This window comes from Apium graveolens, chromosome 1 (genome assembly GCF_009905375.1).
Source record: "Apium graveolens cultivar Ventura chromosome 1, ASM990537v1, whole genome shotgun sequence".
NCBI lineage: Eukaryota > Viridiplantae > Streptophyta > Magnoliopsida > Apiales > Apiaceae > Apium > Apium graveolens.
In genome coordinates this window covers 71,001,178-71,027,174 of record NC_133647.1, presented here as the reverse complement: position 1 = coordinate 71,027,174, position 25,997 = coordinate 71,001,178, and the positions used below count along the sequence as shown (strand labels likewise).

The window sequence follows — 25,997 nt, the reverse complement described above, 5'->3', positions numbered from 1 at the left end:
TATGCACAATTGATCACGAGTGGGCTCTTTAATACTCGAGTTATTAAGTTCTTAGGGGACTTTGTGCCTAGTGACCTAAGGCTTTTAAAGTCTGGGATCCACTAACCTAACGCTCGCTACATGGGTATTATTGTATAAGTCTTTTATGGACCTCACTCATTGCACGGTCAAATAAGCATATTTGTGTTGTTTTTGTGTTAGAAATAAAAGCATGAATCCATATAATAACTCCAATATAAGAATTGAAGTATTATAAGTCATTTTGAGTTTAGCTTTTTACTCTATTCATAACCTTGTGATTGCCTTGATAAGTAGTGAGTCATGATTATTGATCTAGTTGCGTTAGTATACCTGTTGAGCAATTGCACACACGCACGCTTCTGGTTGATGAATTGATTTATGGGATTTAATTGAACTTGTGCGAATAACTGCATTTATTGAAATGTCGCTTGTTGGTTGGTTAAGTTATTCTATGGGGATCGTTGCATTCATATAGTTTGCATTCATGCACTTTTATTCTTGTTATTTGAGTCTGTTTATGCTTGAGGACAAGCATCGGTTCAAGTTTGGGCGTGTATTAAGTGGAATTTATGTCCAGTTAGAATGCTCTATAAAGGATTGAATTGACGTTTTGTACTCAAGTTATTTGTGTTTTTGATGTATTTTGTAGTGTTTTTGCATTTCAGGCATTAATAAGAGAATCAGGAGATTTAGCATTATTTTGAAGCTAAATTGGTGTTAGGATGGTGTCAAGAAGATTTCTCGTGAAAAGACCAATTCAAACCAGCAAGAAAAGCAGAATTTATAATTTTCTCAAGAGAGTTAGTGTGCCCGCGCTGTTGTAGCGTGCGGCCGCGCCGATGTGCAGTTTTGCAGCGCGCCCGTGCTGATGAAGCGCGCAGCCGCGCCAGGTCGGGATAGCAGAATTCTATTTCTACTTGGATTTTGAGACTTGAAGCCCTGGTTGATTCTACAGCATATATAAACATAACTTAAGATCGTTTTTAATAACAAGATGTACCAAAGCTTAAGGAGAAGGCGTAAGTAGACCGTATAGCACAATTCAACCAAGGCGAAGAGGATCTAGTTTATACTTGTGATTCTTTATTTTAAGTTGGAACTTTGGATGCTAGTTTTCCTATTTGTGAACCTATACTCTTGTTTCGTACTTGGTTTTATTATTATTTATTCAGTATAAAGACTATGTTTATCATTCTATGCTTTCACCAGAACCCACGTTGATGATGAGTCTGATTATGGGCTAATCATTATCGTGGGGTTATAGCGGATTTACTTATGGATTTCTTTAGTTAAATTGTTTTGATACCTTAGTGTGTGGTGATTGTATGATATACTAGTATTGGTTGTGCTTATTCGTCTTATGAACGTCGAGAACTTATAAGATAGCGTGTTAATCTCTAATGAAGCGAAAGTGAATTTAGAGGTTTAGAACTTGCCATGCTAGTATAGGTTCATGTATTTGATATGCATGATTCATAGGTAATTTTAACCTTGTTACTTGCCCTATGTAATCACGATAGATAACTTGTGCATTGAACCGTTATGTTGTCAAATTCTATAGACATATAGGGTCTCAATATAATTGGTGTCTATTCAGCTTCTATCTCTTTTGTGGATATCCGGTAGTATGGTATACGTACAACGAAAGTTGGCGTTTATCAGTTTCGTGTTATCTGATTAGTGTCATCACCATTGCATGCTAAGATTAAAAATAAAAAGGCTATTGAATGAAGTAGTAATGAAACTAGAATCTCATGTTTGTGTTATATAAGAAATTAACCTTTTACTCTCTTAGTTTAATTACATGTTAGTTAATAATCTTAGTTATAAACAATCTCAATTTGTTAATCGTCTTAGCATTGAATAATAACCATACCATTGTTGCATAGGTACATTGATTGAAATTAACCTAAACCAGTCTCTGTGGGAACGAACTAGAAATAATTATATATTACTTGCGATCGCGTATACTTGCGTGAATATTAGCGCGTGTTTTCGTCCTAACACTAACATCTCGAGAAAGTTTAAGATGCCCACCATCAAGGCATATTATGGTATTGGCAACCCTGATAATCATGTTAGGACGTTCTCTAAGACCCTGCTGTTATAGCCCGTGAATGACTGTATCAACTGTCAGGTTTTTCCTCAAACCCTGTCGGGTATGGCTCAAAGATGGCATAGTCGCCAACCCCCCCCCCAATTCAATTAGATCATTCAAAGAACTGAATCAGGCTTTCATCAACCAATTCATTAGTGGCAGGATTCACGAGAAGTGTTGGGCTTCCCTCATCGGTCTTGTCCAAGGATTCACATAGGAGGCCCTAAAGGTCCCGGATCTTGACGACAAGGTAGCTATGATAGCCCTTCAGCAAAGGACTAGGGATGAGTTCTTTAAGAAATCCCTGGACAAGAGCCCTTCTGAAAGCATGCTGCAGCTTTAGGATAGGAATGAAAAGTATATCAAGGTGAAGGAAATTATGAAAAAGATAGTGGTGAATAATGAACCCGTGAGCAACAAGAAGCGAAAGATGGATCAAGAGTATGATGCCAAGGATAAGTATCCTCGAACTGGAAAAAACTCTGAATCCACTTCTAAGAAGAATCAACCACCAATGTTCATGGAATATGCAAGATTGAATGCTCTAAGGATCCAAATCCTTATGGAAATTGAGAAGGATAAAGAGTTCAGATGGCTGAAAACACTAAGGGGAGACCCCGAGAAAAGAGACAAAGGTCGATATTGTAGGTTTCATAGAGATGTTGGTCATGATACCGATGATAGCAGATAACTCAAAGATGAGATTGAGTATTTGATTCGAAGAGGAAAGTTCAGACGTTTCACCAAGGGTGAAGATCCAGGAGTCCTAGAAAAAGAGATAATGATCAAGGAGATGACGATCAAAGGGGTAACGACCGAGATCGTAACCAACAGTCCCGAAGGCCAGTTATCAACATGATCTCCGGAGGCCCAACAATTGCTGGGACTACAAGGAACTCTCGAAAAGCATATGTGAGAGAAGTGATGAAATAGTCGGAGAGGTTCCAAAGCATGCTAAGATTGAGATAACACTTGAGTTCGGAGGCCTTGACCTTGAAGGTTTAAAATTTCCGCAAGATGATCTTCAAGTTATCACCTTGATAATTAGAAATTGTTCTGTCAAAAGGGTCTTGGTCGATGATGGAGCTTCGGTAAACATTCTGTTCCATGACACATTTCTATGGATGGGGTACAATGACTCCCAACTAACTCCTTCTAATGCACCCATCTACGAGTTTAACCAAGTAGAGTCCCAAGTCAAATGAGCGATATAACTTCCCGTGATTATTGGGGGAAGAGCCCAGAGAGACCATACAACTGTTAAACTTTCAGGTTGTTAAGGCAGCCTCTACTTACAACGCTATCATGGGAAGAACAGGAATTCATGAGCTCAAATCCGTGCCCTCAACCAACCAAATGGTACTGAATTTGTTAACCAGGAATGGTGTCGGTGAGGAAAAAGAAGATCAGAAAATGGCCTGAAGTTGCTATGTAGTAGCACTTAGGCCTGATGGAGCTGGGGGCAGGTTCTCCCCATAGAAGACATGGATGTCCGTGAGAATGAAGAACTTCGGGGGAATCCAGTGGAGGACTTGATCCCAATCTCTTTGGATCCTTTAGACCCGGACAAGGTAATATATGTTGAAGCATCTTTGGAGAAGCCCTTGAAGGGCCAACTGCTTACGTTCTTACAAGAGAATAATGATGTATTTGCTTAGACAACAGCTGACATGCCTGAAATTAATCCCGATCTTATAACTCACAAGTTAAATTTCCATCAAACTTGAAAGGAAGTCAAGCAAAAAAGAGAGAGCTTTTGCCCCCGATAGGCTGGAAAACATCAACCAGGAGGTCGAAAAGCTCTTAGAAGCTAGATTTATCGAGGAAGTGCAATTTCCCGAGTGGTTGGCTAACCCCGTGATGGTCAAGAAAGCTAATGGAAAGTGGAGGATGTGCATCGACTTCACTGATCTAAACGATGTTGTCCAAAGGACTGATATCCCCTACCGATGATTAATACCCTAATCGATGTCACTGCTTGGCATGAGATATTGAGCTTCATAGATGGCTTCAGCGATTATAATCAGATTAAAATACACAAAGATGAAATCCTCAAGGTATCTTTCATAACCAAATTTGGTGTCTTTTGTTATCTTATTATAGCTTTTGGACTTAAGAATGCAAGAGCTACTTATTAGAGATTGGTGAATGAGATATTCGCCCATCTAATAGGAAAGACCATGGAGGTCTATATTGATGACATGCTAGTCAAAATCCTAGCCAAGTCCGATCATATTAATCACCTCAGAGAGGCATTCGAAGTGTCGAGGCACCACAAGATGATGTTACACCCCGTAGAGTGCGCCTTTAGCGTTGGGTCTGGAAAATTTTTGGGGCACGTGGTCTCGAAAAGAGGAATCGAGGCCAACCTTGATAAGATTAGAGCCATCCTAGATATGGAGCTACCACACTCTATCAAGGAGGTTTATCTCCATGTCTGGAGACAAGTGCCTGCCCTTTTTCAAAACCCTTAAGAGGGTGAAGAACTTTGAGTGGAAAGCTGAGCACCAAGAGGCCTTTGAGCAGCTAAATAAGTATATGACAGAGGCCTCGTTATTGGTCAAACCTAGTTTAGAGGACATCCTTTACTTATACATCACGGTCTCTGAACAATCCGTGAGTCCCGTCCTGATAAAGGAAGAACAGAAACTTCAGAAGCATGTCTACTATGTGAGCAAGGTGCTTCACAGAGCGAAGTTGAACTATTCCACTACTGAGAAGTTTGTACTTGCCCGAGTCACATCCTCGAGAAAGTTGAGAATATACTTTCAGGCCCACAAGATCAAAGTCCCGACAGACCAATCTTTGAGGAACATTCTTCATAGCCGAAAGAAAGTGGAAAGCTTATCAAGTGGGCAATTGAGTTGGGTGAATTTGATATCAAATACAAGCCTCGAACAACCATCAAGGCTCAGGCTTTAGCAGACTTTCTGGTCGAATGCACCATTAACGACCAAGACGTCGGGGGAAAGAGATAGTAACCACGGGAGGAGAAAAGAAAAAGATGAAGATGTGACTCTGAAAAAGTATTGGGTTCTCCATTTTGAAGGAGCGTCCAAAAGGTGTGACTCTGAAAAAGTATTGGGTTCTCCATTTTGACGGAGCGTCCAAAATAAAATCTAGTGGTGCATGTCTTGTCTTGCAAAGCCCCGAATGATTCATGATTAAGTATGCTTTGAAGTTGAACTTCCCAACTACGAACAACGAAGCAGAATATGAAGCTTTAATAGCCGATTTAGGCTTGGCTAGAGTCGTGAGGGCCAAAAACCATAAAGTTTGTAGAGATTCAAGACTTGTGGTTGCTCAAGTCAATGGAGAGTTTTAGGCCAAGGATGATACAATGGCAAAGTACCTGAGAGTCGTGAAGGGAATACTGACCCGGTTTGAAGAATGGTATGTTGAACATGTTCCGAGAGAGGAGAACACTACGACCGATGCCCTATCTAAGTTCGCCTCGTCAAAAATCAAGAACTATCTGAGAAGTATCTACTTCCAAGTCATGAAGACCCTTATTATACATGTCATAAATTTGATAGCACTAGTCGGTGTGGTGATTTGTTGGATCGATCCAATCAAGACTTGCCTTGAGACTGGATGGCTCCCCGAAGATGCCCAGTGAAGGGTTTTTAGCACATAAACGCAGCGAAAACGTAAATTTAAATCTTAAAAAAAAACCAAAACCCTCCGCAGGATCCATGCAAAAAATAATATTTAATTCGTAGTTCAGTATGTTTACCTTAAGAAGCTTTACGTTAATGGAAAGATGGAGGTCTTTAATGGCGATCCAAAAATGATGAACGGAGATCCTTAGCAGCTGCTCCTCAAGTGTGAAGCACTCCACCGGTATCCACCAAGAAAATGATGTAATGAAGGAGGAGGAGATGGAGAGAATTAGGGTTTTGTAAATCTTTCTGGTTGAGGCAAAAATAGGGTCTATAATAGTATATTTATAAGCAAAATTTTCAGCTGAAAATTTTCTCATAAAATATTATTATTATTAACCCTTTATTATTCTCACTAATAATTAAAAAACCTTTTTAATTATTATTCCTTTTCTAAACTCTTTAGAAATAATTCTCTCACTTGATTTAATTTCCAAAAATTAAATTCTTAATTAATAATATTAAGAACCTTTTCTTAATTAATTTATAATCAATTAAATCTCATTTAATCAATTATTAAATTTGCCTATTAATTATTTATTTCATAAATAAATAATTATCAGCCATTATTAATTAATTCATCCACCATTAAATCATTCTCTTTTATGGTGTGACCCTGTAGGTTCAATATTAAGCCGGTAGTAGAAATAAATAATAATAAAACTATTTTATCATTATTTATATAAATTCTCTAATTCATTAAATATGATTAATTAATTAATCATATTTATTCTACATCGTGAGGGATACTTCTCAGCATATCGCGACTATCCGGATAATACGAATTCACTGCTTAGAATACCAAGAACCTATTCAGTGAGTAGTTACTGTACAATCAATTCCTTCTACCCTGCAATGTCACGATTAAATACAAGGCATGGAACTTGTGTCAAGCCTATCTTATTTAATCACTTGCTTTCCCATTCACTATGCTTAGTTCTATTTAATGTAAATTAGAAACTCCTTTCTAATTTCATTCACTCTGGCCAGAGATTCCTGAACTAGCATAAGTGGATCAACATTGAACATTCTCTTCCTTCACTGGAAGGGGTAGATCCTTTATTGATCATACACTATCTTCGTGTATAAATTCCTATACCCAGTAGAGCCCTTATAATTGTCCCTTGAGACTAAGAACTAAACCAAAGCATAGTTCAGTGTACACAAGATGACTATAATGACCTCAAGTCTAAGGATACTTGTACAACTATCACTATGTGAACAACTGCTGACACGTGAGTGAACTCCATCAGTTGTTCAGCTGTGTGAGTCATGTTCAGTGAACTTATTCTATAATAAGCACCTACATACTAGCTATAGTGTCACCACACAAATGTCTATGAGAACAGACATCCTTCATAATGAAGCAAGCATAGTATGTACCGATCTTTGCGGATTATTAATTACCAGTTAGTAATCCTACGACCAGGAACTATTTAAGTTTAGAGTTATCATCTTTTAGGTCTCATTATTATGATCTCATCACAATCCATAAAAAGCTTTACTCTAAACTGTGGTATATCTTATTTAAACAATTAAATAGATAGAGCCCGTAAAAAAACAAAACAAGTCTTTTATTAATATCAATGAAATCAAAACAGATTACATAAAAGTTATTCCTAAATCCTCATACATGATTGGACTTAGGACATATCTCTTTCAATCTCCCACTTGTACTAAAGCCAATCACTCTGGTATCTAATACCCATCTTGTCTTTATGACGATCAAAGTGACTCTGAGAAAGTGGCTTTATGAGTGGGTCTACTACGTTGTTATATTTGTCAACTCTCTCGACGTTGACATCTCATCTTTCAACAATCTCCCTAATCAGATGAAAGCGCCGCAGGACATGTTTGGAATTTCTATGAGACCTAGGTTCCTTGACTTGTGTTATTGTTGCGTTGTTATCACAATATAACATAATAGGCTCTTCAACGCTAGGAACAACTCCCAACTCAGAAACATTTCCTCATCTAAACGGCTTCTTTTACAGCCTCACTTGCAGCTATATATTCTGCTTCCGCTGTGGAGTCAGCCGTTGTAGACTGTTTGGAACTCTTCCAACTAATCGCACCACCATTCAGAGTAAACACGTACCCTGACATGGATTTGCTATCACTTTCTGATTGAAAACTAGAGTCAGTATAACCCTCTATTTTCAACTCAGATTCACCACCAAAAACAAGAAAAATGTCCTGAGTCCTGAGTCCTTCGCAAGTACCTAAGGATGTTTTTCACTGCTTTCCAGTGTTCTTCACCTGGATTGGACTGATATCTGCTCATCACACTAATTGAATAAGCAACATCAGGCCTTGTACACAACATCGCGTACATGATAGATCCTATTACTAAAGCATAAGGAATCTTACTCATACGCTCTCTTTCCTCAGGTGTCTTAGGAGACATTTTTTTGGAAAGGGACACTCCATGGCTCATCGGATGAGACCTCTTTTGGAGTTTTCCATGCTAAACCTTTTAAGCACTTTCTGGATGTATGTACCCTGGGTAAGACCTATCATTCTTCTAGATCTATCTCTATAGATCTTCATACTGAGAATGTAGGATGCTTCTCCCAAGTCCTTCATGGTGAAGTTCTTTGATAGCCATACTTTGACTGATTGTAGCATCGGTATATCATTTCCTATAAGAAGTATGTCATCCACATACAATACAAGAAATGTTACCGCGCTCCCACTAACCTTCTTGTAGACACATGGTTCATCTATGTTTTTGATAAAACCAAACTCTTTGATTGTCTCATCAAAACGGATGTTCCATCTACGAGAAGCTTGCCTTAAACCATATATGGTTCGCAACAGCCTACACACTAGGTGTTCATTTCCCTTGGAAAGAAAACCCTCTGGCTGTGTCATATACACTTCCTCCGCAAGTTCCCCATTGAGGAAGGCCGTTTTCACGTCCATTTGCCAGATCTCATAGTCGTAGTAAGCAGCAATCGCAAGCAAAATCCGAATTGATTTTAACAGGGCTACAGGCGAAAAAGTTTCATCAAAGTCAATCCCTTGCCTTTGTTTGAATCTTTTTGCCACGAGCCTGGCCTTATAGGTCTCCACCTGGCCATCTGCTCCAATCTTTCTTTTGTATACCCACTTGCACCCAATAGGCTAAACACCTTCAGGCGCCTCAACCAGAGTCCATACTTGGTTGGTATACATAGATTCCATTTCGGATTTCATGGCACTATGCCATTTCTCTGAGTCAACACTACTCATAGCCTCATTATAGGTCATAGGATCGTCATCATCAATGATTGACAATTCATTGTCATTCTCAATGACAAGGCCATAATACCTCTCAGGTTGGCGATACACTCTCCCTGTCCTACGAATGGGCTGTTCCATAGAAGGTTGTTCAGTCTGAACAGGTGTTTCCACTTGATCCGTAGTAGTTTGTGCTTCTTGAACTTCATCAAGTTCAATTTTGCTCCCACTGTTTCCTTCAAGGATAAACTCCTTTTCCAAGAAGGTAGCATGTCTGGAGACAAACACCCGATGATCGGTGTAAAAGTAATACCCCAAAGTCTCTTTAGGATATCCCACAAAATTATATTTTACGGATCGAGATTCCAGCTTATCTGGGTCAACTTTCTTGACATAAGTTGGACATCCCCAAATCTTAACGTGTTTAAGACTCGGTTTCCTTTCTTTCCATATCTCATATGGTGTTTGAGGAATAGATTTGGAAGGCACCTTATTCAGTAAATATGCTGAGGTTTCCAATGCATAACCCCATAGGAATACTGGAAGATTCGCATAGCTCATCATGGACCGAACCATGTCTAACAAAGTTCGATTTCTCCTTTTAGATAACCCATTTAACTGTGGAGTATATGGAGGAGTCCACTGGGAGACTATACCATTTTCTTTGAGATAATCTAGAAACTCTCCATTCAAGTATTCACCACCTCGATCTGATCGAAGAGTTATAATAGTGTGTTTGGTTTGTTTCTCCACTTCATGTTTATATTCTTTGAACTCTTCAAAGGCTTCAGACTTGTGTTTCATCAAATACACATATCTGAATCTAGATCTATCATCCATGAAAATAATGAAGTACGAAAATCCACCCATGGCTTGCGTAGACATTGGTCCACATACATCTGTGTGTACCAATCCTAGCAAATCTGCAGCCCTCTCTCCATGTTCACTAAATGGAGATTTGGTCATTTTACCCAATAGACAAGACTCGCATGTAGGATATGATTCAAAATCAAAGGGGTCAAGTAACCCTTCCTTATGCAATGTCCGCAGTCTATTTTCACTAATATGACCTAGCCTACAGTGCCATAAATAGGTCAGATTTTCATCATCTCGTTTTCTTTTATTAGTTTGTTCAATCTAAAGTAAATCATGATCTACGTCACATACATACAGACCATTATTTAAAATGCCACGTCCTAAAAGAACATTATCTGTAAGAATAGAACATTCATTATTCTTAATAATAAATGAAAAACCATCCACATCCAACATAGGAATAGAAACAATATTCCTCACAATAGAGGGAACGTAATAACAATTATTCAAAATAATAGTCTTGCCCGTAGGCATATGTAAACTAAATGATTCTACAGATATGGCCGCAACCCTTGCTCCATTGCTCATACGTAGAATCACCTCATCTTTTTCAAGAGTCCTACTTCCCTTTAGTCCTTGCAACGAATTGCAAATATGAGAACCACAGGCGGTATCTAATACCCAAGTAGAAATTTGACCTAGTGACATATTAACTTCGATCATGAACATGCCTGAATCAGAAGCGGTAGTCTCACTACCCTTCTTCTTCAATTCTGCAAGGTAAACCTTGCAGTTCCTCTTCCAGTGCCCTAACTTGTTACAGTGAAAACAAACAGCTAAATTAGAACCAGTCAACTTGTGAGCATCTAGTATGCTCCGGAGTGATAGTGCAGAAGACATGATGAATATAGTAAATCTGTAAATGATAAACACATAACAAAACTTAGCAAATATTCAATTTCATTTCAAAACACTATATGAATCGGGTCTTTATTCATAAGTGTCTCCCACTAGTTTATCTAATTTTTTTCAACCCCCTAAGTGAAAATTAAGCATTCATAATGCTAGTGGGAATAAGGATCCTACATTCCATCACACAACCTCGGCTGTGGCACGAAACGTCATGTGATGTTCAATAGGCAGACAACTCTTGTCAATTACATCTTATGTTATTCCCTAATATAAGTTTAGCCTCTTGAATAATTGAGTCACGGCTGTGGCACGACAAACTCAATATTCTAAGTCAAGTCTAACCCAACATTTCGTACAATTGAATCAGTCTCCAACGGCCCACGGCTGTAGCACGTACCAACCTTTAGATTCTAATTCAATGTACACATCTCTATGTAATAGACAAGTATTTCTTATTTCGAAATCAAAGCCCTCGGTTGTAGCACGAAACGACAATGATTTAAAAATAAGAACCACTTTCTACCATATTGGAAGGCTATGACCAACACAAGCCCGTTGTGTCATTGGCCAATTACTACTTGATATTATTTAATTTTAGAGGGATTATATTACGTTACAATCATAATCATATTATAAAGAGATTCTTCCTTTTAAATTAAATATTTCAAATCAATAATCGATAATTAGATGATTCCCAGATCGGGTGGAGCATTGTCAAGAGGCGTCACTTAATAACCCTTTCTTACAGATAGAAATCTGTTATTGACAGAATCATCCTTTCTCTCAATATTGAAAATTCATATTCAATTACGTGTTTCATAAACACAAGAATCTCATGATCGTATTCATAATATTTATTGTTAAGGCAAGAAACGATTCTTATTCTAGATTTTCTAGAGCACGCCTTATATTGATTTAAGTTCACCTAAATCTATCATCGCATGGTAAACATAGGCATATATCTCATATATAAAATTAAATAAACAAGTAAATGTAAAGTGCAATAAAGTAAATGTGTTTGGTTATGGCCCCATCCTATGTGATCATTATCAAGCTCATGATAAAGATCAAGGTCAATCTAATATGGTGATGGAAATAAATACAACTACTTATTACATAAGTCTTCTTCTTTGTTTAGACTTCTTGTATGCCTCATCTTCTTCTTTGTATCACCTCCATTGGAAAGCCTTCTTGAGTCTTCAATTACATTACATGATTGAAAGTAAAACTAATCTACTGAACTTACAAGAATAACTTGAGTTACATTCGAGATTTATGATTACAAAGATTGACAACATACAAGTCGTATTTAAAACCAAAACCAAAACCATTACACTAAGGTCGAAAGGCCATAACCATCCACCATGCTCATACAACACATAAAAGTATGTTAAAACACATAATCTGATCTTAACATATCATATTATCCATGATCTAATCATAAAAAGAAAATATGACAAAAATCAGAATCAAATCGAAAAAACAAGAATCACTGTTTACGGGCAGTAAACGACGTCAAACGCCTTACAGACGAGTCGTTGATAGCTTTTTCTATCAGTTTTGTTCAGACGCTCGTTTACCTATGGAATAGGGTATTCGTTTGCGTAAATCGGACACCAGACCCAGATTTCAGCAAATCTGCAGCAGCCAATTCAGAATTCGTATCTAATATGATTCTCATAATTAGAACAAACATAAATCATGTATATATCAGTATATATACAGATTACATAATCATCTTATGATTATACAACTCACATGAATATCATATATTCAAAACCATACATATATAAGCATATTATATCAACATCAAATCATGGTGAATCACGTACATGCTCATATATCGAAAACAGTTAAACACATAAACGAATTAAAAACTTTTCACAAGTAGCTCTGATGCCAGTGAAGGGTTTTTAGCACATAAACGCAGCGAAAACGTAAATTTAAATCTTAAAAAAAAACTGAAACCCTCCGCAGGATCCATGCAAAAAATAATATTTAATTCGTAGTTCAGTATGTTTACCTTAAGAAGCTTTACGTTAATGGAAAGATGGAGGTCTTTAATGGCGATCCAAAAACGATGAACGGAGATCCTTAGCAGCTGCTCCTCAAGTGTGAAGCACTCCACCGGTATCCACCAAGAAAATGATATAATGAAGGAGGAGGAGATGGAGAGAATTAGGGTTTTGTAAATCTTTTTGGTTGAGGCAAAAATAGGGTCTATAATAGTATATTTATAGGCAAAATTTTCAGCTAAAAATTTTCCCATAAAATATTATTATTATTAACCCTTTATTATTCTCACTAATAATTAAAACACCTTTTAATTATTAATCCTTTTTCTAAACTCTTTAGAAATAATTCTCTCACTTAATTTAATTTCCAAAAATTAAATTCTTAATTAATAATATTAAGAATCTTTTCTTAATTAATTTATAATCAAATAAATCTCATTTAATCAATTATTAAATTTGCCAATTAATTATTTATTTCATAAATAAATAATTATCAACCATTATTAATTAATTCCTCCACCATTAAATCATTCTCTTTTATGGTGTGACCCTGTAGGTTCAATATTAAGCCGGTAGTAGAAATAAATAATAATAAAACTATTTTATCATTATTTATATAAATTCTCTAATTCATTAAATATGATTAATTAATTAATCATATTTATTCTACATCGTGAGGGATACTTCTCAGCATATCGCGACTATCCGGATAATACGAATTCACTGCTTAGAATACCAAGAACCTATTCAGTGAGTAGTTATCGTACAATCAATTCCTTCTACCCTGCAATGTCACGATTAAATACAAGGCATGGAACTTGTGTCAAGCCTATCTTATTTAATCACTTGCTTTCCCATTCACTATGCTTAGTTCTATTTAATGTAAATTAGAAACTCCTTTCTAATTTCATTCACTCTGGCCAGAGATTCCTGAACTAGCATAAGTGGATCAACATTGAACATTCTCTTCCTTCACTGGAAGGGGTAGATCCTTTATTGATCATACACTATCTTCGTGTATAAATTCCTATACCCAGTAGAGCCCTTATAATTGTCCCTTGAGACTAAGAACTAAACCAAAGCATAGTTCAATGTACACAAGATGACTATAATGACTTCAAGTCTAAGGATACTTGTACAACTATCACTATGTGAACAACTGCTGACACGTGAGTGAACTCCATCAGTTGTTCAGCTATGTGAGTCATGTTCAGTGAACTTATTCTATAATAAGCACCTACATACTAGCTATAGTGTCACCACACAAATGTCTATGAGAACAGACATCCTTCATAATGAAGCAAGCATAGTATGTACCGATCTTTGCGGATTATTAATTACCAGTTAGTAATTCTACGACCAGGAACTATTTAAGTTTAGAGTTATCATCTTTTAGGTCTCATTATTATGATCTCATCACAATCCATAAAAAGCTTTACTCTAAACTGTGGTATATCTTATTTAAACATTTAAATAGATAGAGCCCGCAATAAAAACAAAACAAGTCTTTTATTAATATCAATGAAATCAAAACAGATTACATAAAAGTTATTCCTAAATCCTCATATATGATTGGACTTAGGACATATCTCTTTCACCCAGGAGGCACGCAAATTGTCGGTGAGAGCATTGAGATATTCGTTAATTGAAGGCCTCATGTACAAAAGGTCTTTCGTCATTCCATACTTAAAGTGCTTGAGACCTCTTGAAGTAGAGGAGGCACTTAAGGAAACTTTTGAGGGGATTTATGGACAACACTTGGGGGGCAGGGTCCTTGCTCACAAGAAAACTCGATTGGGGTTCTACTGGCCAACAATATTAGCCGATGTAAAGGCTTATGTGAAGAAATGTGATAGATTCCAGAGGCATGCTTCTATAGTACGACAGCCCCTGGAGAGGCTTACATCTATCAGCACACCCATCCCTTTTGCGATGTGCGGAATGGATATACTTGGTGTGTTTCCTATAGCATCGGGATAGAGGAAGTTCATCGTGGTAGCCATAGATTACTTTACAAAGTGGAATAAGGATAAGGAACTGGCCAAGATAACAACTCAACAGATTTCCCAATTTATGTGGGAGAATGCGATATGCAGGTTTGGAATCCCACGCATCATTGTCACGGATAATGAGCGACAGTTTGATAATGCACAGTTCAAGGAATACTGTAATGATAACAGCTTAGAGCTTCGCTTCACCTCGGTTGCGCATCCACAAAAAAACGGGCAGACGAAAGTTACTAATCAAATTATCCTTGATGGACTTAAGAAAAGGGTTGAACACTCGAGGAACACTTGGGTGGACGAACTGCTGCCTATACTATGAGCATATCGTACCACATGTAAAGTGATGACTGAAGCTACCCCATTCATGCTGACTTATGGAGTCGAAGATGTGGTACCCATAGAGATCACCCATGGATCGCCTAGGGTCAAAGCTTATGAATTAGAGACTAATGAAAAAGGCATGAGGCTCGCTCTCGATCTCATTGATAAGGTCAGAGATGAAGCCAATGCCATATTGCAGAGCATCAACAAAGAGTCTCCCTCTATTACAATAGAAGGGTTAAGGAAAGGTAATTTTAGCAAGGAGACTTGGTATTAAGGAAGACTGAGTCGTCAGAAGTCGGGGGGAGACGAAAGTTAGCCCCTAACTAGGAAGGGCCTTATAAGGTCAAGAAAACATTAGGATGAGAATCCTAGAAGCTAAAGACCTTGAACGGTGATAAAGTGCCCCACACTTGGAACGCATCAAACTTAAAGGTTAACTATGTTTAGGACGTTCATAACAAATTCCTAGTACTTAGATATAGAAATAACGTCGATGAAACCATTTTCAGTTTTATGTAAGGATTGAACCCGTTATCTAAAGATACTATCTCTCTTTGCAATTTCATTTATATCATCTTGTCTACTAATTTATTTAAGTACGAGCATCTAATGAATGCAATTCCTAATGACCAAATGCTGAAAATAAAAGACAAGTATGAAATTGGAATAACGATGCTTAAAATAAGATAAGATCCCGAAGGATAACAAATCAGTCCTGAAGGACACTTAGGTTATAAGCCGAATAGTTCAAATCCCACAAAGGGTAACAAATAAACGAAGTTCTAAATAGAATGGCCATAAGTGGCATCTAAAGCCATGCAAGGCCATCATAATCAGTCATCTGAAGAATCTTGCTCCCTCTCCTCCTCCTCGTTGCCTTCTCCTTGAATGACCTCGCGCTCCTCCTCTTCCTCCTCCTTATTATCTTCATCTGAACTGGACTCGGAAGAAGAGACACTACTCCCTGAAACTGGATCCCACATCTTCCCATAGAGGTCCCTTGGATATTGGGCTTGTTGAATGAGCTTTGCCCTTGGATCCGGAGTCTTTAGAGTTGGACCTAGAGGACTGGCGAGCACCCTCGGGAATAGATCTGGATGCTTGGCCGGAAGGGGCGACCACAGGAGCTGCCCATGGGCAAGAAAGAAGGTTCAGATCAACTACGTCTGGATACATGTTATGGATGTCCTTGAAATCCCTATTCCACCCAATTGAAAGGTTGACGGTACGCATCTGATCGTCATGGTCGTCCATTAACTGGAGAAACACCTTCAAATCATGGTACTTATCCATAAGAGTACTCCATTCTATTTTCCTTCTTTTTATTTCCTTGGAATGCTTCTTCTCGAAGAGAGTCACTTTTTATTCCGCCTTGTATGACTTGGACTCCCAATCCTAAGAGGATACCTTCATCTTCTCCATCGAGACTTGCAATGATGCATAGTCACTCCTCATTTTGATGCTCTATGTGGAGGATGCAGAAAAGTAGGCATTTTCCTCGCAAATAAAACAAAAATAGAAGTTACAAAAACTAACTCCACAAAAATAAAGTGAAAGATACTAGGGCAACCAAGAGTCTTTGGGGTTGACTCCTTCACATGCAGGGTTTAGGCCGACCAAGACCCCCACGAGAGGTTGTCTTGGTTGGTCCAGAATCTCCCAAGGTAAAAAAATGCTATCGAACATAAATTTTACAAGTTAAGATTACCTCATATAAGGCGTGTGCCCCTAACGCCTCGGCCTCGAGTAGCTTCTCACCCGAGGAAATATGAAGAAGATCCGGGGAAGTAATACAATTCTTGGACCACTCCAAGGCAAGAGCTGGACTCTCGAATATTGAGTCATGGGTTGATAAGCCCCATGAAGGCTCAAATAGGGTCTTGGAACTTCCATCTGAGCCCTTGACTCTTTTCTTCCCGGAACCTAAAGCTTCAAGTATCGCGGGGACTTTAGGAATGTGGTTCACCTACTCAGAAGCCCTATTTGCCATCCTACCGGTAATCATGTCACCATTGTCATTCTGTGCATCCAAAGCTTCGGTAGCTCAAACAAAACAAAGGAAGAATTGGTATAAGAACAAACTTAACCGAGTCTAGGGTACAATGAAAATAAATACCCTCTTTAGAGAGGCTACTAATGTCGGCCTCCACGAGTTTCGTCTGTGATAAAACGCCAATAAGGGGTTTGGCCGTTGTCCTCAATAAGACGATCACGAGCATTAAGCTCTTCAGTCATGAGATGTAGAATGTAGTGGGTGCTATCGACAGGGCAACTGAAGTCACGTCTAAAATACACTCCCAGTCTCCTTCCTCATACTCTAAGACCGCAAACTTTTTGTTCCATTGGTGGATGGAGTCATGAAGGGAGTGTGTGTTCACGATGTGGGGAACACGAGGCCTATATTGAATCAAAACCCATCCAGGTCTAGTAGAAGGAGAGCTCTTCAGCAAAAATAAACTTTTAAACAACATGACACTCAAAGGAATTCCAAGGTCATTGCACCTCACGATAAATACAATAATGAAGGCCCATCCATTGGGATAAAGCTGAAAAGGGTAAACCTTCAGCTCAACAAGAAGTCTAGGAATAAATGGACGTAAGGGAAACCTTAATCCAGTCTCCACCACCGCGTTATACACATATAGTCTGGTGCAACTCAACTTACAAGTCCTCGCATTGGACTTGACTTTGCAAACTCCAATACATTCAGGGAAGGAGTAGCTCGACCTGATCGTATCGACATCTTCGTTACTAAGAATGCTTATATGCTGGAAGGCGTCAAGATGCACAGTGCTCAGGTACTCATCAGCTAGCTCATCTAGAATGCTTTTTAAGCTGTTTGAACAACGATTAAAAGAGTAGGAAAAAATGAAAGCTATACCCTTTAATGACCGCATCGTGGCACACTTGTGCATCACTTCCTGAGCCGAGATGGAAGGCTAGTTGAAATGGTCTTGAGACATCTTAGAATACTTGGAAAGTTGAGAACTTTTGAGCTAGAGAGAGTTTGAGAGAGGTTAATAAATGAAGATGTGAATGAAAATGAGCACTTCTCATCTTCTTTTATAGAAAAGGGGCACCTGCTACAGCAGGTCACAACTCTGTCTAATTCGTGTTAGCAGGTAGCACTCGAAAAAAGACCGATAAAATGGCAGAAAAACGATCAAGCACTGAGAGGAAAGGATATAATAAATGAATAAATCGATGCAAAATATCAACTATCGTATCAGTCCTCAAAGAAAAGCTTGATAAAATCTAAACACAAGGCATTAGTCCTAATCCAAGACTAATTATATTAATCATGATCATTGATATAAATGTTGTGACAGGAGCAACGTTTAGCTCTTAAACTAATAATAATGGCTGTCTGTAGCCACGACTTGATACTGAGAATGTTCACGAGAACAAGTTTCGTAAAGACTAGGACGTCCATGGAAACAAATTTTATGAAGAGTAGAACATCCATGGAAACAAGATTCTTCAAGATAACTCCCGACCGACTAGAACCCGCACGGAGGTGAGCTCTTGGCCGACCAAGAGTGAGCTAGGCCGAGTCTTCCACATGGAAGGATTGGGCCGAAAAGAATGCTCATAAAAAAATTGAGAACCTTCACGGAGGTCAATTCCCGTCCGACCAGGACCTCCACGAAGGTGGGATCCCAGCCGACCAAGACATGGTCGGGCCGAGTCTTCCACATGGAGGCCTCTGGCCGACCAGGATCTCCACAAAGGTGAGTCTTGGTTGGCCCAGAGCCTCCTAAAGGATTTCCCATGACCCTCCTGTGAAAATTCCAAAGAAAAATTCGTAAATTTTTGAAATTTTCAGGATTTTAAACTTAGCCCCGATTAGGGCCGATTAGTGAGGATTAGTCCCAGATAGGGCCAATTAGTGTATATTGCCCGTAATTAGCCTGAATTAAGGGTAATTAGTGGCTTTTGTGATATATTTAGCTCTGATTATGGTCGTTTAACTTATTTATGCTCATGATTAGCGTGAATTAAGGATAATTAGTGACTCACTCATACTAATTAATCTCGATTAGGACTGATTAGCCCCAACTAGGGCCGATTAGCCACGATTAAGGCCGATTAGCGTACTTTAGCTTAAAATTAGGCTATGTTAAGCCTAATTAGCAGCTCGTACATGAAAATTAACCTCGTTTAGAGCCAACTAGCCCCGATTAAGGCCTATTAGTAGCTTTTATCTCATAATTAATCTTGACGAAGGTTAAGAGGTGATCAACGCTCACTTTCTAGTCCCGATTAGGACGGTTTAGTATCTTACACTATTCCATTATCCCGTGCAAAGGCCTAAAGTGTGTATACTCACACTAAAAAAAGTATAAGTCATTGTAAACGTGTAGGTCGCTCCACACTTTCTGAATAAAATGGCGATACCTATGAAGGGCCGATACACATAAAGGGCCGATACCTATGAAGGGCCGAAAGTATCCCGAATTGCTAACAGACCATTGCAACTTTCACAAAAACTTAGGTACTTTTTCCGAAAGTTAAGGGGCAAATGATATGGATTGAAAATACATTCTAGAAAAACATTAAATGTCGCATTTATTACGCTTGGAATTCATGTCCAAAGCCCACTACAAACCAGGCCAGTCAAGGGGTCGAGGTCCACGGACATAAGTTGTTCACGGGTTAGGCCTAATATGGCTGGAAGACTAGAGACATGACGTCTGGCATGGACACTAACTCCTACAAGGAAGGATCTAGAATCCGCTACCTTATAGGAGTCTGAATTACCATCTAAGTTGGAGACTTGTCCATCAAGTCTTCCAATGCAAGTCTAACCCTAGACTCACCTCAATATAAAGAGCTCTACCTCTCAATCTAGAACTACGTTTAGACTTAATTCTCGAATAAGGACATACAAGCCACTACGTCATTGGTGTGCCCTCGTGCCACATGTTTTTGCCTTGATACTGTACAACACAAAGATACGTAGGCATCTTGCGAGAACAGTCACTCCACAGATGTGAAAACGGTCATTAAAACTCGAATCTCACAAAACTTAGTATTAAATATTAACGAAACCCTAATTTTTATTTCACAACAAAAATAGATCAAAGCTAGTATAGCCTGTCATCAATCACAATCTAAAATACCAAATCACGTCGCAGTCATGAACAATCAAGATTGATAACTCCAATGTCACCAACAAGCTGGGATTATTACCATTTACCAAGTATGGTGTACATAAATTAATTTCAGTAGGTACTTTGGTTGCTGAATAAATGATTATATACATGGAGAAAGAACTATTATGTCTTTGTCCATAACCAAAAAGAACTTGTATTCTCGTATTACTTTTGATTATGGACAAAGACTTTCTGGTATTTCAAGTGAATAGTGTGTCCCGAGTATAAAGCTAACCATTTTTTTGATCAAAGTATAATCTAACTTGAAATGCAAAAAAAAACACACCACCAACTGTGTATTAATATAAAAGTAAGATGGTTATAATTTTCACTAGAAAGCTGTATTTCTTCTGTAGACATGCCTCCCAGATCTTATTCTTGCAACCATATCATTACCTCTATATTTGATCGGCCTTCCTCTTTCTTATTCATTCGATTTTAACTATCAAGCAGTTTTCAACTTTGGCGATTCAAATTCAGACACAGGAGGCCTCATTGCTGGTGTTGGCGAGCACCTTTACCCTCCATATGGACAGACTTACTTCAAGAACCCTTCTGGGAGATTCTGCAATGGCCGCTTGAATATAGACTTCTTAAGTAAGTAATTAAAGAGTTTAACACTTACCAGTACACATATTTGAGTGTTACTTTGATGGTATACTATTTAGTGCTTAAATTTCCCCATCTCTTCCTTTGCTTTAAACTTTAGATACTTCACTAAGTTTACCTGGTATGACATAGAGTGTCATGTCGCAAATCAATTACATGCTATATTCAAACTCTGATGGTATGGGATAATTTGCTTCAGTGGATTCCATGGATATGCCATTTTTAAATCCCTACATGGATGCTATAGGTGTGCCAAGTTTTAAGAAAGGATGCAATTTTACAGTAGCTAGTTCTTCTATACTTCCAGCCACCACATCATCTGTTAGTCCATTTTCTTTCGCAATCCAGGTGGCTCAGTTTGTCAGACTTAAAGCTCGTGTTCTCGAGATCCTAAAAAAAGGTACAAGTATATCTTACATCACAGACAGTCAAGTCCTCATTAACTCAATGACTTCCCACAGTAGACTCTTTTCAAAAGGGGATTTACATGTTTGATATTGGACAGAACGATCTTGCTGGTAGTTTCTACTCAATGACTTTGGATCAAGTTCTTGCATTGATTCCCATAATTTTATTAGAATTTGAAACTGGAATCAAGGTTCAATTATTCATGATTTTCAATGCATTCTAGTATTTAGATGAAAAGCAAATATGTAGATTTTTTACTATTGATCCTAAAACTCTGGTTCCTTTAACTGTTCAGAAACTATATGATGAAGGGGCCAGAAATTTTTGGATTCATAACACAGGTCCACTAGGCTGCTTACGGCAGAATATTGCCAAATTCGGAACAGATCCATCAAAGCTTGACGAGCTAGGATGCGTCCCCACACATAATCAAGCTTCTAAACTTCTAAACCTGCAGCTTCATGCACTCTGCACCAAACTAAGGCTGCAATATACAGATGCAAATGTCACATTTATCGATATTTTTACAATGAAGTCTAACCTCATTGCAAACTACTCAAAATACGGTGGGTAATTTCTGTAACTATATTTGACTAAATGCGAAGAAAACAACTGTATGCACACACACATACCCGCTCCCATCCCTCCTACTCAGGAAAGCACATCAGATGAAGTAACTTGTTACTTTATCAATTATCAGAGATTGGGACTAATAATCTGGGAATAGCGCTAAGTGCTCAAAATCCTTCTATCTGCATGTATGTCCGTGCATGCAGAAGTGTGTGCCAATACTAATCTGGAACTCTGATAATTTTGCAGGATTTAAACAACCTTTGGAAATTTGTTGTGGATATGGTGGACCACCATTAAATTATGATAGTCGCATTGCCTGTGGTCAAACCCAAATTTTGAATGGGAATTCAGCTAACATAACAGAATGCAGTGATAACACTGAATATGTGAATTGGGACAGAATTCATTACACAGATGCTGCAAATTTACATGTCTCTTCACAGATACTCACCGGAAAATTCTCTGATCCCCCCTTTGCAGACAAAATGCCTTTCCCCGTCAAGATTAATTTCTAACGGATTCATGTATGAGAATAAGGAACCCGAGGTAGACCTCAGGAAGTTTCCTCCTGAGATGGTGATTAATTTGTGTGTAGTATATTTAGCACCTAATTATGTACTTTCCTAATTTTAAAATAACATACAAAGATGGTAACTAAATATTTGCTAATAAATATCTAAATCTATACTTTTACATGTTTTTCTTGATCTCAGAGAAATTATTTAAGATTAACCTTATGATCCTTATTCTCTTTATGTGTATGGTTATTTACTCCAAAGTGATATATTAGAGCATCTCTATCCATATAATATCTTTGGCTAAAAATCATTAATATATACTATAAATGAAAAAATATAGAGATTATGTAAAAAAAATCATCTCCAATGGTACATTCCCCTTTTTTTATAAATATACATTCCCCTTTTTTATAAATATACTCAACCTTTTGATTTTAACTATATTTGTTGAACTAGACCGGTAAGTAAGAAATCTGTAAAAAAAATCTAATCATTTATTACCATATTGAAGTAATATATTCTATTTATAACAACATAAATTTTAATAACATACTATTTTTAAAATATATCTAACTAATATAGCCAATACTATCGAAGTACAATGTTTACAAGTTCAACAAATTTTACATATTGTCCAATTTAACCAATTATAACTTACAACATTAGAGATGCTCTTAGTTAATTAATGAAATTATTTTTTGACGGAGGGAATTCGATGCATCAGTGGTGTTCAAAACATTACACCTGTAGCTATTACTATTATTTGCAGTAAAACCAACGTCTCATTGTGGGAATAAAGGCAATCATCAGTCATCAATAGCACCGAGTACAGACAAACGATTATATAAAAAGAAGCAGCTTGATGTATCTAAAACTCACATGATATACATTGAATCCAAAACTATGTTTATCATCTGATTCCCAGTTCCGTGTTATCAAACTGCTAAAATTTGTACAGCATTTTATACAATATGTAGTGATTAAGAACATAAATCACAAACAAATTACTTCCGAGAGACATATGCATAGTATTGCGCCATTGGAACAACAAAAGCAATCACTAACAGACCTCCAACAACAAGACTAAACTGTCCCCGTTTCTCTTCTGTCTCCTCCTTCGTTTTGAAATTGGATTCTCGCTTGCTGTCTTTAACAGCAGGGCCACCAGGGTCTGGAAGACCATCAATGGCAGCAACTAGCCGTTTAGCGCTACTGTAAACTGCTTCGTTGTACTTCTCATCCACGGCTAATACTGCAGTTAGGTAGCCCAGAAGTCAATAAAAATGTAATGTCTCCAAGTAATACTTCTCTTAATGCAAAAGTACTTTGAAAATACCTTGTGATGTGATTTTAAATAAAAATGCTAATGATGCTCAATCACTATTCCTTTTGTTTACTGTAAAGACCAACTTGAAGATTCATTTACCAAATCGCAGACGAAGAGATGGAAACACTGTTCTATTAGCAAACTAATGGTTAGCTCATCATCATTTACACGTGTATTTGAACAAGATTTATTTCACAAAGCAATGTTTTTTTCTTCCCATAATCACAAAGATGGTTCTACATATTAGCTTCCGATGGTCGACTCCTTTACAGTTAGATTCTTAAACAAGTATATTGTTTCCATCACAAGGGATGACATTCCATTTCAAGGTGTTGCCCTTGCATTTGGTAAATTTGTTTATACTACAAGAGTAAGTATGCAACTAAATCTAAGTCCATGATCTTTCATTCTTTTTCAATTTTTCTTGATGACTGAATGAGTAAAATATTTTAGGATCAAAATCTAACGAATATTGATGGATTAATATAGAAATAATGTAGAAGCACACTCACTGTTCCAATATCAATCAAAAAGTGTATTATTACCTGGAAGGTTCTCTGATACGGTGGCATCAAGGATTGTATCACCAACTGCCTTAACAAAGTCAGGGCCACCTGTCACAGCACCTTCTTTTTGACTGGTGACCAGCACGACAATACCCTTATTATTTCCATCTTCGACACTAGGATACCAACGCTCTAATACTTGGTCAGCATACTCAAAAGCATCAGCTTTGCTCTACACATGAAACATAAAAAGACTACTTGAATTAACTACGCCTAAACAGGACAGTTGCACACTAAATGTTCTAAATAATTTAACGTGTATTCTAGATCTACGAATGAAGTTATGCAGCAAGAAATACCAGCATTGACTTTCATCTTTGTGAATGCTTGAATTATCCACGGTGATTAACATGTAGTGCATTTGTAAAGAAAACTAACACAATTACATTTCCATTTCCATTTTCCTAATGCAAATTATGTTTAACCTAGAAACCTGTTATAGCATTCTATTCGTTCCTGAATCTCTAGGGGTTTAAGGAGTTGATAACCAAAAATCAAATAGCACTGCATTTCTCGGACCAATTTTTTGTTTCTTATAGTTCTTTTCTTAAAGAAGCTAACTGCCATTGCATTTTTTAAGTGACATGGAAATATGACATTGATTTTCTGAATTTACAGAAGCTAAAATAATAATGGTGGTCATTCTTCTGCTAAAGGATAAATTGTACCTGAGGTAACAAGTTTCAACTACTCATAGTTCATAGTGCTAGAAAAGCTGTTTTGGAGAAGACGACTTTTGATACAATTTTTTTTGTATATAACTTGAAAATTACAGACATTCTTGTTCATATTTAAATTGCTAACTTCAATATGTTCACATTTCAGGTGTAACATGCTTCCTAAATGTCCATAACGTAGGATTTTATGTACCAATTATTTGCACAAAACACTAATCAAAAACTAATTACAAAAATCATTAAAACACTAAACTTACTGTCAGTTTTCGAACAGTAATGAAATTAATCCGAAAATTCTTTCTGGATTCCAAATCCGATAACAACCTCTTCAAATCAGATTTTGTAACTCTATTAAGAACACCAGCATCATCAACCACATAAGTTTCTTTTGGTGGTCCATCATTGAGTACATCAAACTCAGAAGCCAATGAGGGTAAAATAGGGGTAAAACTGAGTGCCAAAGAGATAGCTAAAGCTGCTAAACCATGATGTAAATTAGAAAACAAACTTGTGGGTGTTGCAAAAGATTTAAAAGGGTCATTTTTTATGGAACAAGAAATGGGGTTTGTGAAAAATAGTGAATTTGACTTGATGGGCTTGTGGGTTTGAGAAATGAGTGTTTTGGTGTTTGTAAAGAGTGGAGTGAAAGAGTGAGGGGATAGTATAGTTTCCATGAGATCAAGAAATGGTGATATATATTACAAGTAAGAAATCAGATGAACAGATTTATGAATGTACGAACACTTTTATATCTTCATGGCTTGCCTTTTCTTTGATCTGTGTGTGTGGTTTGTTCTTTCTGTTGGTGGGTTTGGATTGGTTGGGAGGATTTGAGTATGGATAACGTTTAACAACCATGAAAGTGTAGTAGTATAGTTTCGGGTTTATTTTGCTAAACTTTTAATTTGAGTTAACTACGAACATGTAACTGGCTCAGCTCTACACTATTAGGATTGATTTTATTTAAATATTATGTTCTGAATTATTCGAATTGATGTTATTTTAGTTTAAATTTTTAAATATATATATTCGAGTTGTCACCCGGTGGATGGATGATCTATTTATTTATTATTTTTATTTTTTTGTC

The 25,997-nt window shown here is 37.4% G+C and overlaps 3 protein-coding genes across 3 annotated transcripts; 2 read left to right on the top strand and 1 right to left on the bottom strand.

The window, feature by feature from the left end:
- The first annotated feature begins 3,603 nt into the window (after positions 1–3,603).
- LOC141676362 (uncharacterized) lies at positions 3,604–14,726 on the top strand. The gene is made up of 2 exons (XM_074482113.1): positions 3,604–3,690; positions 14,349–14,726. Exons 1-2 carry the CDS (start codon positions 3,604–3,606, stop codon positions 14,724–14,726), a joined length of 465 nt encoding a protein of 154 aa, XP_074338214.1.
- Positions 14,727–18,750: 4,024 nt separating this feature from the next.
- LOC141676203 (GDSL esterase/lipase At1g54790-like) lies at positions 18,751–22,474 on the top strand. The gene is made up of 5 exons (XM_074482101.1): positions 18,751–18,807; positions 20,589–20,829; positions 21,041–21,241; positions 21,480–21,815; positions 22,069–22,474. The coding sequence occupies exons 1-5, from the start codon at positions 18,751–18,753 to the stop codon at positions 22,335–22,337; spliced, it is 1,104 nt and encodes a 367-aa protein (XP_074338202.1). The 3' UTR covers positions 22,338–22,474.
- Positions 22,475–23,167: 693 nt separating this feature from the next.
- Positions 23,168–25,764, bottom strand: LOC141664259 (UPF0603 protein At1g54780, chloroplastic). Its single transcript, XM_074470178.1, has 3 exons — positions 25,168–25,764; positions 24,213–24,405; positions 23,168–23,592 (listed from the first exon to the last, which is right to left on the bottom strand). The coding sequence occupies exons 1-3, from the start codon at positions 25,582–25,584 to the stop codon at positions 23,345–23,347; spliced, it is 858 nt and encodes a 285-aa protein (XP_074326279.1). The 5' UTR covers positions 25,585–25,764; the 3' UTR covers positions 23,168–23,344.
- Positions 25,765–25,997: the final 233 nt, after the last annotated feature.

Bases quoted from the DNA above. Each gene is read 5' to 3' on its own strand.
- LOC141676362 (XM_074482113.1), top strand. From the start codon at position 3,604: ATGGATGTCCGTGAGAATGAAGAACTTCGGGGGAATCCAGTGGAGGAC. The intron at 3,691-14,348 runs GTAATATATGTT...TCTTTCACCCAG, and splicing joins ATCCTTTAGACCCGGACAAG to GAGGCACGCAAATTGTCGGT.
- LOC141676203 (XM_074482101.1), top strand. From the start codon at position 18,751: ATGGTCGGGCCGAGTCTTCCACATGGAGGCCTCTGGCCGACCAGGATC. The intron at 21,242-21,479 runs GTACAAGTATAT...TCTAGTATTTAG, and splicing joins TCTCGAGATCCTAAAAAAAG to ATGAAAAGCAAATATGTAGA. The intron at 21,816-22,068 runs GTGGGTAATTTC...ATAATTTTGCAG, and splicing joins TGCAAACTACTCAAAATACG to GATTTAAACAACCTTTGGAA.
- LOC141664259 (XM_074470178.1), bottom strand. From the start codon at position 25,584: ATGGAAACTATACTATCCCCTCACTCTTTCACTCCACTCTTTACAAAC. The intron at 24,406-25,167 runs GTAAGTTTAGTG...TTTCATGTGTAG, and splicing joins TTACTGTTCGAAAACTGACA to AGCAAAGCTGATGCTTTTGA. The intron at 23,593-24,212 runs GTAATAATACAC...ACCTAACTGCAG, and splicing joins CGTATCAGAGAACCTTCCAG to TATTAGCCGTGGATGAGAAG.